Source organism: Melozone crissalis, unplaced genomic scaffold (assembly GCF_028551555.1).
Source record: "Melozone crissalis strain CALT ecotype California unplaced genomic scaffold, PUWL_Pcris_2 ptg000006l_1, whole genome shotgun sequence".
NCBI classification, from domain to species: Eukaryota; Metazoa; Chordata; class Aves; order Passeriformes; family Passerellidae; genus Melozone; species Melozone crissalis.
In genome coordinates, this window is record NW_026535784.1 from 11,207,734 (window position 1) to 11,220,340 (window position 12,607).

The window sequence follows — 12,607 nt, forward strand, 5'->3', positions numbered from 1 at the left end:
GTGTAAATATGTTGTAGGAACCATAAGCACTAGATAGAGAAGTGTTAGAAAATGCATATTATGAACTAATTCTAAAAGCTGTAAGAAGAATCTTGGCCCATTAAATAAACTATAAAGAAAAAAAAAAACACCCAGTATGTTTGTTCTGGTTTTCTCCTTACCTGTCTTTTCTCTTGTTTAGAGAAGGGATCTTTTCTAAAGTTCTGTTTATCAGATCTTGCCTTATTTTGCTCTCCAGCGCTTGCCACAACTCTTGGCTCTTCCTGAAGGAGAAGGAAAAAAAATCCCCAAATTTACACATTTTTCTTCCCTTTCTGACTTTAGTTACCAAACCCATGACAGCAACAGCACAAATATAGTCAGAGTGTTCAAGAACTCTTGCTGCCCTGCCACAAATCATTTAAATCAGTTAAGATCACACCTCAGGGCATGGTACCAAGGACTCTTATCTGCTCCTTGAGAACGCACAGCTGCCAAGGACTGGGCTCAGTGCCACAACATCTGCTTTTGTCTCCTGCCCAGGTCATGGCAGGGAGTTGGGAGAGCAGATCCTGAGCATCCCTTGGTGTTACTGCACAGATTTCAGCTCATGTCAATGGGGCTAAAGGGAGTGACAGAGGCCCTGAGATTCTACCTGTGTCTGTGAGAAAAGGGAAACTCAGTGCCCACCTCGAACTTCAGTAATTAACTACAAAGGGACAGACATCTGCAAGGCTGCAACTTTCACTATTAGGAAGGACAATCTCCTTTATATCTTTAAGAGCTATAGACACCTAAAACACAGTGTGTCATGAACATTATTTAAAAAAAAGTGGAAGGAAAATATTTTAACAAACTCCAATTCAGGCAACAGAAAGAAAATTATCAGAACAGGATTTATAAATCTATGAAATAACTGTTTAATTAATGAATTTATAAAATTCTTTTAACTTTTTATCAATAAATTTATTATAGTTAAAATATTTCACAAAATAAGGTAGCAGTTTTAAAGTATTTTTACCCCAGAAAAATAGTTCAAAAGGAAATTTATGCACCTGTCATTTTTTTCTATAGCTGTCAATCTCATTGTCCAGCAAACAGACATACACATAAAACAACAATCTTGTCTTGCAGTGGTCTACCAGAAAACATCACACCTACCTTTTCTTACAGCTGCTGGACTCCTCTGCATTACTTTCACTTTCAACAGCACCATCTGAATATTTACTGATGGAATCAAGGACAGAAAGAACCTCACTTTGTGAGCTGGAGGGCAGCAGGAAGTTCAGGACCCTGTGCAACACCCCCACTGGCACCCTTGTCAGTTTAGCTAAATAACCTGCCAGGTGGAGCTCCTAGAGGATAAATGAGTAAAAGAAAGATAAATTCAGCATTGAAAAGAAATGTTAGCCAATCTTAGTTACTGTTATTAAATAGTCATTATGGAAGCAAAAAATATTACTGAAGATTATTTTAGTAGTGACAATTTTGGCATCAAGTGCTCACACTTCCATGTCTGCTGTTTCTACCCACAGTGGCCCATGTATATCATGGCTGTCCATTTCATTTGGGAGTTTGGCAATGTAAATGCTAAATAATCAGTTGATCTTGGCATATCTGCTCAGGGCATGTACTTGATGCCCTTTGGTTTGAAAAATCACAAGACAATTACATTCTAACATGTAAGGCTTAACTAATTTATGGATTCTTCTACTATAAGGAAATAATTTCAAGATAGCAAGGAAGCAAGTGGCATTCCTTGGTCTGTAATATTATGGAGGGAAAAATAGCCTTGAAAAACTTTACATGTTGTCATGGTTGATCACATCATTGTTCAGCTTCTCTTAACACAAGTTTCTGTGATAAGCTCAGAGAACAGCTTGTAACACTTGTTAAGGGGTGAAGTGAAGAACTGCTTTTCTTTTGGTAGTATTTTTTGATTTCCAAACATCCTGCCTATTTTTTGCCCAAAGGTCAATAGTAAAGCATGTTCATATAATGTTCAAGTAGACTGAGTTCAAATTTAGATGTTCCATAGACACTCAGCCAGCCCCATCTCCTGCCCCACTCCAAACACCAAATTTCTATTGCTATTTTCTGCTCTGTTGTCATAAATACACTGTCCCTACGGTATTTCTGCAGATCTCTTGTGTGTATCAAATATAAAAAGTCTACAAAATATTGAGGACTATGTGGAAAGGAAAGAGTAAGGCAAATGAAAACAAGTTAAATGTCTCAAAGAATGCCAGAAAAAAGCTGCTGTTGTCTATTCAAGCCATACATGTAACTCAGGTAGCTGAAGTTAGGTAAGACGTGCCAAATGCAATGCCTCATGACAGCTGAGTTATCAGCACTCTGCAGACCCTCCTGTAAGTGCTGATGGAGGAGATGACTACAAAGCCCATGTCACATAAAACCCCACAAGATCCCAGGAAGACAGCCAGGTTCTTTGTCCACAGTAGTTTCAAAAAGTCACAGCAAATGTTTGCCTTCTTTTCTGTATGACAACTTTTCAGAGGAGTAAATTCACCTAGGAGATTCCTGGATTACCTGAATCCTCTTTGAAAGAAACAAAACATCACCAGCAAAGCAGTCTTAAGCCAAATTTAGACAGCCACACCAAATAAAGAAATCAATCAACCTCCTTTCCCCATAATAGTCCTTCAAGCAGAGAATTCTCTCTGAAAGGTAAGAAAACACTTTGCAAAGTTTTCTGGCCTCTTCAGTGTTGGTATAGATTTTACATGGAAACCACTGAGATCACACAGAATTAATAAGACAAAATCCTAAGACTGATGAGAGATTAGTAAATTCGTACAGTTCTTAAAATATTTTCATCATGACTGGGCACCAAAGTTGAACACCAAAGAGATGTTAGCTCAGGCTACTTAGTGAAAGAAATTATTTGATTCTTCTTTGGAGAGGAATGCAAATAACAGCATAAGTCTTAATACAGACACCTAAGTCTAATTTCTATAGTACTGTCTTGTACTTCTGGTCTTTAAACGCTGCTCTTCTCTAAACTTACAAAATGCAACATTAAGTGAGAATAAACATGACAGATCTCTGAGACCTATTCTGCTCTCTTTGGCTAAATGTTCTCAGGACCTTTAAACCAGTTTTGAAAACAAGTAGGAGTAATGATACTAGAAAATTTAACTAGCAGTCCTGTTATCATTTAATTTTGAAACATATTAAATGCAAATCATTCCTAATGCTCATCAAAATCTAAACAAGACCCTTTTTCATTATATGAAGATTCAACTGTAAATCTGTCTGCTAACCAGTAAAACAGGCACTTCAGTTCTCTATAGAATGAAATGCAACAGGACAAACCCTGAAAGGATTTGTAAATGAATAAACAGAAGTATAACTCAGTAAAATTCAAAAGGCGGAAAGTAGCTCAGAATGAGCTGAAGTGAATGACAGTATAGGCTGCAAACTGATAGCAACTACTAACAGAGAGTAACTCTAAATACATCTAATGGTTCCCAAAAAAGAAGAAAAGCTGATATCCAGATACAGCTGTAATTTAAACTTGGAACTTTGTTCAATTTCATGCTTACCTGACTATAAATTGCCAAAAACGCATTCGTTTCTATATTTTCCAGGAGATCTTCGAGCACCACACAATTCCATTGCTCATCTCTCAAGCTGAAGTGAAAGACAGAATTAACATTGAAATCTTCCCAGGTGCAATGACTGCATTATAGGAAACAAAACTGGAAGGTCACCCATTCAGGAAGCATATCTGTCTGTCAGCAAATCTGCTGTGAGCAGCCTAACTTCTAAAACATGCCAAATTCTCTTCCCTGCTTCCCTGAACCCCCAGGTAAACACCAGAATCTAAGGCTATGCTCTTGCACACAATTCAAATCTGGAATCACTCCAAAGCAATATGATTCAACCAGTCTCCATCTTGCTCCCTCTTTTTTTAAATTTCATCACACTTTAAGGCAAGCTGTGGGTCTTTTTGTAGCTGAAATATGACATTAAACAGTAAACTTCCTCATTGCTGGTGATTATTTTTTTTCTAGACTAAAACATGATGACATCATGTACAAATCCTGCAATGTACAAAAGTACAAAACTTGTTCCTTCCAGTAAGTTTTCAAGTAAAGCCTAGCTGCAGTTTCTTTGAAGGTTTTTCTGATAGGTTACCAGTTTGTGGATACTGGTGCAGAGATTTATCTGATCCTCTTCTGACTCCTCACTTCTGCAACAGGAAAGATGTTCATCTAAACTGAGTGATGCTCTAGCTTTCTCAGAATTAAAACAGACTTACCACTATCACAGCCATTTTTAATATATCAGTGGTTTTTATGGAAAACCAGTTTCTAATGGTAAGCACACTTTGGGGACATTACATGAAGCTTGAAATGTGCTAGGCTTTTAATACCGTGCAATACACATGGAAATGTCATTTCTACCTCCTGTAACCCTAATAAAAGTAATACAATAGGCTGCAATTTTGCAAATTATCACCCATTTTTGCTAGGCAGCCATTATGACAAGACAGATATTTCTACATACCTCCCAAGAGGCATTTTATTTGTCGCTGATATCTTTACTTAAAAACTGGCCAGGGAAAATTGAAATTGAAGAGGAGTTTATACATCTCATCAAAAATAATTGTGTGCCAGGGAATTCAGTCTACAGTACGACAATGGAGATGGAAATTCAATTTAAATTGTCTCAGCTATTTCCTCTGACCCCAGCAGATCATGCTGCTCTGAAGTCCCTCCCTATCTTCCTGGGAGACAAAGCAATAGGAATAAAATTATTTTCCTCCTTAATGCTAAGGAGTATCATTATTTTTCCACTATCCCTGTCAAAAAAATGGTGACTGCCATGCAACACACAGCACCATTTATATGCTACTAAGTTATTATTATTTCATGTTTATCATTTCAATATTCCCAACTCCTCAGTTATGCTCTGGGTCACAGTACAAGAAGGTAGAGATCAAATACAGATGTATGGTCCCTCTCCAGTAGAGCAGAACATTCCTCCTGCTGCTTCTCCAGAGTCCATAAGAACTGCAGTAACATAGTAAAACCTGAGACCAAAGAACTTACCATTGCTGGTACAGGTTTATAAATTGTTTACATTTATTCATGGCCTGTCTTAACAGAACTGTCACATGTCTTTCTGCATTCGTGTCCACAGCTTCGTTTGAGAGTCCAAAACCATCCAGAATCCACCTCTGCCTACTCATTAGATGCTGCTGCACTGACTCCTTATGCAACATCTCATACTCCAGCTTCTTTTCAAGTTCTTCAATCTCCTAGAGGTTGAAAATGCATGATGATAAGAAGTTAAATTATAACTTGAAAGAAAGAATTTCATTTAGAATGAAGAAAAAAGATGATGGTATCAGATTTTCTGATATTACTTTATTCATTTCTTATTCTACCCAGCCACTTGCAGTCATTACACTTTTCAATTCATTGCACAGCTTCAGTAAACATGACTGGCACGTTATGAATATCAGAACAATGAGGAAAGCTATGACTCAATTTTCATTGTGTTAAAAGTCAATGCTCTCTGAAACCTTCCACTGGAGAGGACCTCCAGCAACTAGACTGTTAGCGTGGCTGAGATCAAAACTAAGGAATCATTCAAATTCATTTGTAAGCTGCTTAAATCCACTGAAACAGCTTGAGAAACTCAGACTAACTAATTTTACTATAATAAATTTACAGCTAATATCAAAGGGATTTAAGTTAAAAGGCAGTAATTCATAACTAGTCTGATAAAGTCAAGGTTAAAATAAAATGCTCAGAAAATCAAAAGGCTAAAATCCAAAGTCTTCAGGGGACTGGAGCCTCCATGCTAAAAATCTCACTTTGATCAAAAAGTCAAACTAGGCACCAGAAGGAAGGCTCCATATTCCTATTTCCAATGTCACTGTTGTCTCATCTCAACTTTTAAATTGCTTACTATCTCAAAGCCCCACTTCCTAACCTGTACCTTGGAGAAAATGCTGAATTTTAATCCATTCCTCTTCCTCACCAGCTGTTTTAACCCAGTGTTAGCTATTCTAGGTCTAAATTCTTCAATCTTTTCCTTCCCCTGCTCAAGAACAGAGAAGGTAAAAGCAACTTCTCTGAAAAGCCCCCTCACACTTAAGGCACAAAAGGCAAAAAATACGCTTCCTACATTCAACTTTCACTATTTCCTACAGCTCTAATACAAATTCAAGAAAAACTGGAGGCATATAAGCATTCTAACTGCCACTCTCTGAAAAACTCTGTAGAGATGACCACATTAAAATTAAACAAGGAATTTTCACAGCAGTAGCTGTCTAATGATGCCCTCTAGCAAAGAGCTTTTTCTCAAAAACCCATTTTGCTTGTTCTACTCCAGTGCTCTCCCCAAGCTTCACTTGGATGGTTTCAAATAGCAGATGCAGAAAAAAAGTCCTTGTGAAAACGGAGCACTGAAGTATTAAAAAAGGATTAGAAAATTGCCAGATATCAAATATGTAATAAATATGGTGAAGGGAAGAGGTTTTTCCTAGATTTTCTGCTATTTAAGCTGCATGAGTGTGCCTGGAGTGACACAGGTAGGAGGCTGTATAGGTAATCTCTAAAAACTTGACAACTGCAGCATATCATGTGGTTATGGATTTAGCATATGGACAGCATTATAACAGGAGTAATTCTGTAAGACAGACACAACAATTTACTCTTCTGTCATGAGTCCAAATCACTTCTAAACTGTCTTTCTTTCAATCAATAAATACTAAGTACCCACCAAAATACTGCCCTTTCTGCCTGCATGCAACTGTAACAAAATAAAAAATAATAATACACAATCTTCCTTGGTTCTCCTTCTCTTTATGTCTTTTACTGAATGCATTGAAGTGCACATACTCACAGAAATTAAAGTCTGGGCAACCAGAAGCTGCAAACCAGCAGCTAATCAAAGATACTCTAATAGTGGCTGTTTCCTAACAGGATTTTTTCTTTTAACAACTACATTACTTACAGGATTATGTGCTTCTAAAATTTGAATACATTCCAGCTTTGACAGGGTTTTTGATGTGTTCAGTTGTTCAAAGAGCAAAGCTTGCACATTTATGATAGCAGTATACAGCTCCAGCATTTTGGATTTTTTAACAGTCTTTTGAAAGGCTAAAGAAGCACTGTACTCTCCAAGTTTATTTTCCAGATTGCGCAGGTGACATTCTTTCTCAAGCTGCAACTCATACCTAATCTAAAAAAAAAAACCAAAAGAAAAACCCAAACGCAAAAGATAGATTAACAGAAACTCTTACATGCACACTTATGATTTTAGAACTCTGTAATTAACAAGCAGTATTATGACAGCAAAGAAATCAGTGCTGTTATCTTATAATGTAATATACTGTTTCAAGAAGTGCTTTTAACCTTCAATTCCAAGTTTTTACTGTAATCCAAATTAAAAATTACAGTACAGTCAAATACTTTAAAGAGATCAGGCTTTCTTTTCAGGTAGTCAAAACTGAAATATTAAACGCTAATCTAAAACAGAGGATTAATATAATTTTTTTAATAATAAAATGAAAAGCTAGAAACACAAATAAATCTATGGTTAAATGGAAAGATAAAATATGCCCTTTTGCTTGGAAAAAACATGGAACTTATAGAAAGACTGTATTTAGTTTCAAATTGGCAAGTGTCAGTTAATGCTGACTGATGACATTTAACTATTCTTTGAGCAAATAACGAAAAACCTTCTTATATAAAACAGAGTTAAACTGTAAATCAAAAGTCTATTGGCAATAGATTTCAAATAAGATTAGAAATGGATTGGATCAACACCAAACAGCATAAAATCAAGGTGATTTAACTCAATAGCCGTGTTGCTGCCACACATTTGACAGAACATCCCTAGGAACTATTGAAGGGTGAAAGGCAAGAGCAGCATGTGCAGGCACACGAGCCAATGCATGTGAGTGATGAGCTCTCCATGCTGTGCCACTGAGAGCCAAGGACACTGCACTGTGACTGTTCTTCTGTGGGACAATGTCCAGAGCAGCCAGCTGCCATTACCTTCTTCAGGTGCTTCCATCTCAGCTTGTCACTCTAAGCTCCCTTCATACTCAAAGAAAACATATCTCAGTAGGTTTCCTATCCTAAAATATGGATTTCCACTGACATGTAACGTGGATGTCTAGGTTAGACACTGATGGCTCCACTGCATATCTAACATTTAGGTAGCTGAATCTTCAAAAGACTACAGTAAACAATTACCAGGTAGTTTGTATTCTCTCCCCCTGCACTATTCACTTGGGCCCAGAGAGCTGGATTGTAGGAGAGAAAAAACACAGATAGAGAAAGCACATGCAACCCTGAGAGCTCCAAGTCCACTACTTGGTGTTTTAGAACAGTTAGAAATATTTAATCTTTTAAAGATAATGCATCCTTTAAATTATCATACAATTAATGTAAATATTTTAAAATAGGAAGAAATATTTAACAGAATTTTACAACGAGGGTGGTGAAACACCTTCAACATTATACAGCAAATGAACTCCTCTTAAACAAACAAAATGCTGCATCACTCAATTGGAATTATTATCTACTCCCAGCCACACAGTTTCTTTCTGACTCTCGCCAGCTCTGAAACCAGCCATAGAATTAGAATGATAACAGCTATGCCAGATGGTGCATATAAAACTGGAGCAAGGAGGTTTAGAGAAGCTAAATTTCCAATTTTAAAATTAAGATTCTAATAAAAATTTAAGACAACATTTGCTGCCTTACATTTACTAAACTGTTCAGTACTTTTCTGCCTCTAAAGCTTAGCCCATAATCTGATGTACATTCAAGGAAGAGTACCAAAACCACCCAAATTTTGAAGATCAGGGCTTTAGGTATCGAAGTCAAAATTTCAATGCCTCTGTTAAAGGATTAGAATATTCTCAGACCACAGTTATTAAACTTGTGAACAGTGCTAGAACATACTTGCCTTCTTGTTGCAGTCTTGCCAAAGCACCTGCTCTCATTTTCAAAGATTATGTGCTAGACTAGATAAAAAATTCACTTTTATCATCTGCAAATCAAACAATGTGTTGGTCTCACATAAAATGAAACTATTTCTGAATTAACATTTTGACTCAGTATTTTTCATTTTTCAGGACAGAGGTATAAAAAGCTAAGAAATAGGTATAAAAACAGCTTTTTGTCCCAATTGGTACAAAAATTGATCTTGTAATCACTTTTGAAACTATTTTTTTATCTACTAATTTTAATTACCAATGACAGCTGCTTGTCATGCATAGTTTCTACAGCTGTGCACCACCTTTGTTTAACAAACTTATCATTGCAATGACCTCCTGACATGCAAACCTAATATTATCCATATCATACACATGTGAAAGATCTCCTGGAACATCTACTAGCACGGAAGTAAAAAGCCTTCAAAATCCCATATTAAGTAAGATTGGCCCCACTCATTTCTCAAGGATTAACTTTAGACTGAGGCTGTGTGCTTTTAAAAGGTACCCACCAGAATCAGGACTTCCTTTCAATTAGTTCTGTACAAATAAACTCAGACCCCACCCAAAAAGCTTCTGGATCTAGGAATCCACTTTTGTATTTCCAGCAGCATTAGCAGATGTCCAGGAACTAAATGCTGCTCAGCTGAAGCATGCATTGAAGCACCTTCCACGTTTTGAAAGCCTTCCTAGAAAACCACAGGATCTAGGGGAGCCTTGCAATCTTGCAGACACCAAGCCCCAGAACCATTGGAAGAAAGAGGGGTGAGACATGAAACCAGTTCTGTAACTAGGATGCAAAAATAAAACAAAGCAAGAACTATTATGTGTGAAATGCAACATCTTGATAAAGGCAGGCAATAGTAGGGAGATGCATCATGCCACTATACCTTACACCTTTTTTCTCTGGTTCTTATTCACATTGATAGAATGCTGCCAATCTTTAATTACTAAAGATCTAGGTTTCAACTTCAGTCCAGAAAAGATTGTACTTACCCTATTCAAATTTTCAACTTTCACTGAGTCTTCATAAATTAAAATTTTGTCCTGTAAAGATTTCTTCAGAATATCTAACTTATGTTTATTCCTGGATCCTGTTTTTCCCATTTTAGAATGCTGCTGTAACAAGATGAGCAAAAATGCTTTATTTGTAAGAGGTATATGAAGATACTAATGTTAAAATTATTCCTTATAATCAAAAACTTGGAAAATATGACTTTCACTAAGAAAGTAGATCTGAAAATAAGGTGCTGCCTATTCATTCAGAACATTCATTTTGGACATTCAGACAAAGTTAGAATTTAAAAAAAAAATTCTTTTAAGTAGAATTATATATTCATCCTTCCCATGAAAACTCATAGCATATAAATTTGATTTTAAACAAGCTTTAGCAGTGATAATAAGATTTTAACTGATACATTGTCTCCTCAGCTCAGTTAAAAATGAACAAAGAATATTAATTTAAGATCTACATTGTTTTCAACACACAGTCTGTGAATCACAAATGAACCATGATAATATTAAGAAGCACCGTTCCATGTAATCAAATTACTCTTGACCTTTCTATTTCTTTACAAGAATACCAACTAAGTATATGTACTCTTGGGGAAATGATAACATCTGTTCAACTGTAAGGTTTTGCAAAGTCATTTCTCTCCTTTAGTACTTTAGAAACTATTAAGGCTTTGAACTAGGCTAATTCCTAGCTCAATTAACCCAGCATACTTTACATGTTTAGAAAACATAATTGAACCAAAACAAAGCAAGGGCAAGTCCTCCTTTTTAAGATGGCATCAGACACAACTAATACAGGAAATATTTTTGGCTCCCATATTTTATAAGAACTGAAAACAATTTATAATTCCAGAGCTTTTACACTTTACTGAAGGAATTAAACACCCCTCACATGGTTCTTTATAAAGGGCTAGATTCAATAGGCAGATAGACTTCTTGTGGGAAATATTTCTCTAACTTTGAGTAAGCCTCATCTTCCACATATTTAGATTTTGGGAAATAACACCAAACTGTCGGCATACGCTTAAATCTTTTGCAAACAGAAAACATAAATCATGCCAAATTTCTTGCCAAGAAAGGCCATCTAACTCAGGAACTTTATTTTTCTAAACAGACAAAACAATGTAGAAGGATCTTTTTCAGAAATTCCCATAATTTTCAGGAAAGCAACAGAAATACACAGGTGTATGTGAAAAGCACCTATTTATCCAACTGCTGCCCAAACAATTATCTTCAAGCCCACTGGTCCATGCAGACAGGACAAGTGTACACTGCTGGTGTACCTGTGAAGAAGCTACAGACCCAGATCTGCAGCCAATGCCAGCAGCCACAGGTACCCCCAGGATCCCCCTGCACATCCCCACACTGATCCCACACTGTTCTCACCTGTTCATTGGTCACTGCTAAATTCTGCTCAACTTTCAGCACCTCAGCGTCCCTCTGCTCCACTTCAAAAGCCTGAAGCAAGGTTCTTGCTCTTATCTTGGGCCAAGCCAAGCTGCTGTCCACCTGAGAGAAGCAGCAGTGCAACTCTTGCCTCATTCTAAGCAACTCCTCTTCTGAGAGTGAGAGGGGTAAACATAGAAGCTGCCTGTTAAAAAACACAAGAGCCATTTGCTGTTTAGTGATTTAGGCAATAATGCATAAAATGTAAGAGATATGCACACAAACACTTTACACAGAGCCATCATCCTGTTTTGATCTATTTCATATATCAGTTAGTGATTCCACATACAGCAATGAACTGCTCACCATGTACAAAATACTCCTGAGGTTACCTTAAATTCTGCATACAGAAGAGCTTCCTGGACTGTAAAACTTCATTTTCAAAGGAAAACAGCTTTTGAATATTTAAAAAATAAATTAATATTTTTAGCACATTTCCTATGCATAGAATCCTTCCACCTCTTCAGACAATACACTGAGCTTCAGCTGAAATCAAGATAAAAGCTTCCCATAAAGCCTCCCTGAGCTGTTTCCCACTACTTAGCAGCCACAGCTACTGAGAAAGAAAAAATAAAATCTCTATTATAAATGCATATGCCATCGCTTTGATCAACTGATAACAATGGTTCCAGCTGTTGATTGTAAAAAGCCACTTTGCAGTCTGAAAAACACAATATATTTTAAGAATAATTTGATTTACTCAAAGTTCTCATTTTGCAGAATTAAGGTTCTCAACACAGATCTCTAAGGAACTGATCATTGGGTCAAGCTGAAGTTGACTTAAAAATAAAGCATGCAAAGTTTTGATTAACCATAGACTACACTCATCTTCTCACCTTGTGTATCTTATTTCCTTAAGAATATTTCACAAAAAATAACATACTTTTATTTGTTTGGCAATCTCTTTTATTCCACAAAAATGTTTGTATTAAAAATATGAACAGCATGTTTTTCAAAAAGGACTTTTCATTGAAAACAGTATTATGCTGCATGTTTCATTAGTACTGATACTTTTATTTAATGTATACCAGGCCTATACTGCCTCATCATTTCACTAAAATATCTGAGTTTAGAAATACTTTTTTCTTTCTACTGAATTAGCAAAGAACAGTTGAACTTGTAATGCATGAGGTTTTTCCTTTCAAAAAGTTGTTTACTTTAAGACAAGACTACTCCTAACTA

At 36.4% G+C, this 12,607-nt stretch overlaps 1 protein-coding gene across 1 annotated transcript in view; it reads right to left on the bottom strand.

Annotated features, from left to right (window-relative positions):
- Positions 1-12,607, bottom strand: part of EVC2 (EvC ciliary complex subunit 2) — a 61,465-nt gene that overhangs the window by 3,395 nt on the left and 45,463 nt on the right. The window contains exons 15-21 of the mRNA XM_054295620.1: positions 11,366-11,566; positions 9,962-10,084; positions 6,973-7,200; positions 5,058-5,266; positions 3,546-3,633; positions 1,141-1,334; positions 162-263 (exon numbers count right to left, since the gene is read on the bottom strand). Coding sequence (XP_054151595.1) covers positions 162-263; positions 1,141-1,334; positions 3,546-3,633; positions 5,058-5,266; positions 6,973-7,200; positions 9,962-10,084; positions 11,366-11,566 — 1,145 coding nt within the window. The remainder of the gene's footprint in view (positions 1-161; positions 264-1,140; positions 1,335-3,545; positions 3,634-5,057; positions 5,267-6,972; positions 7,201-9,961; positions 10,085-11,365; positions 11,567-12,607) is intronic.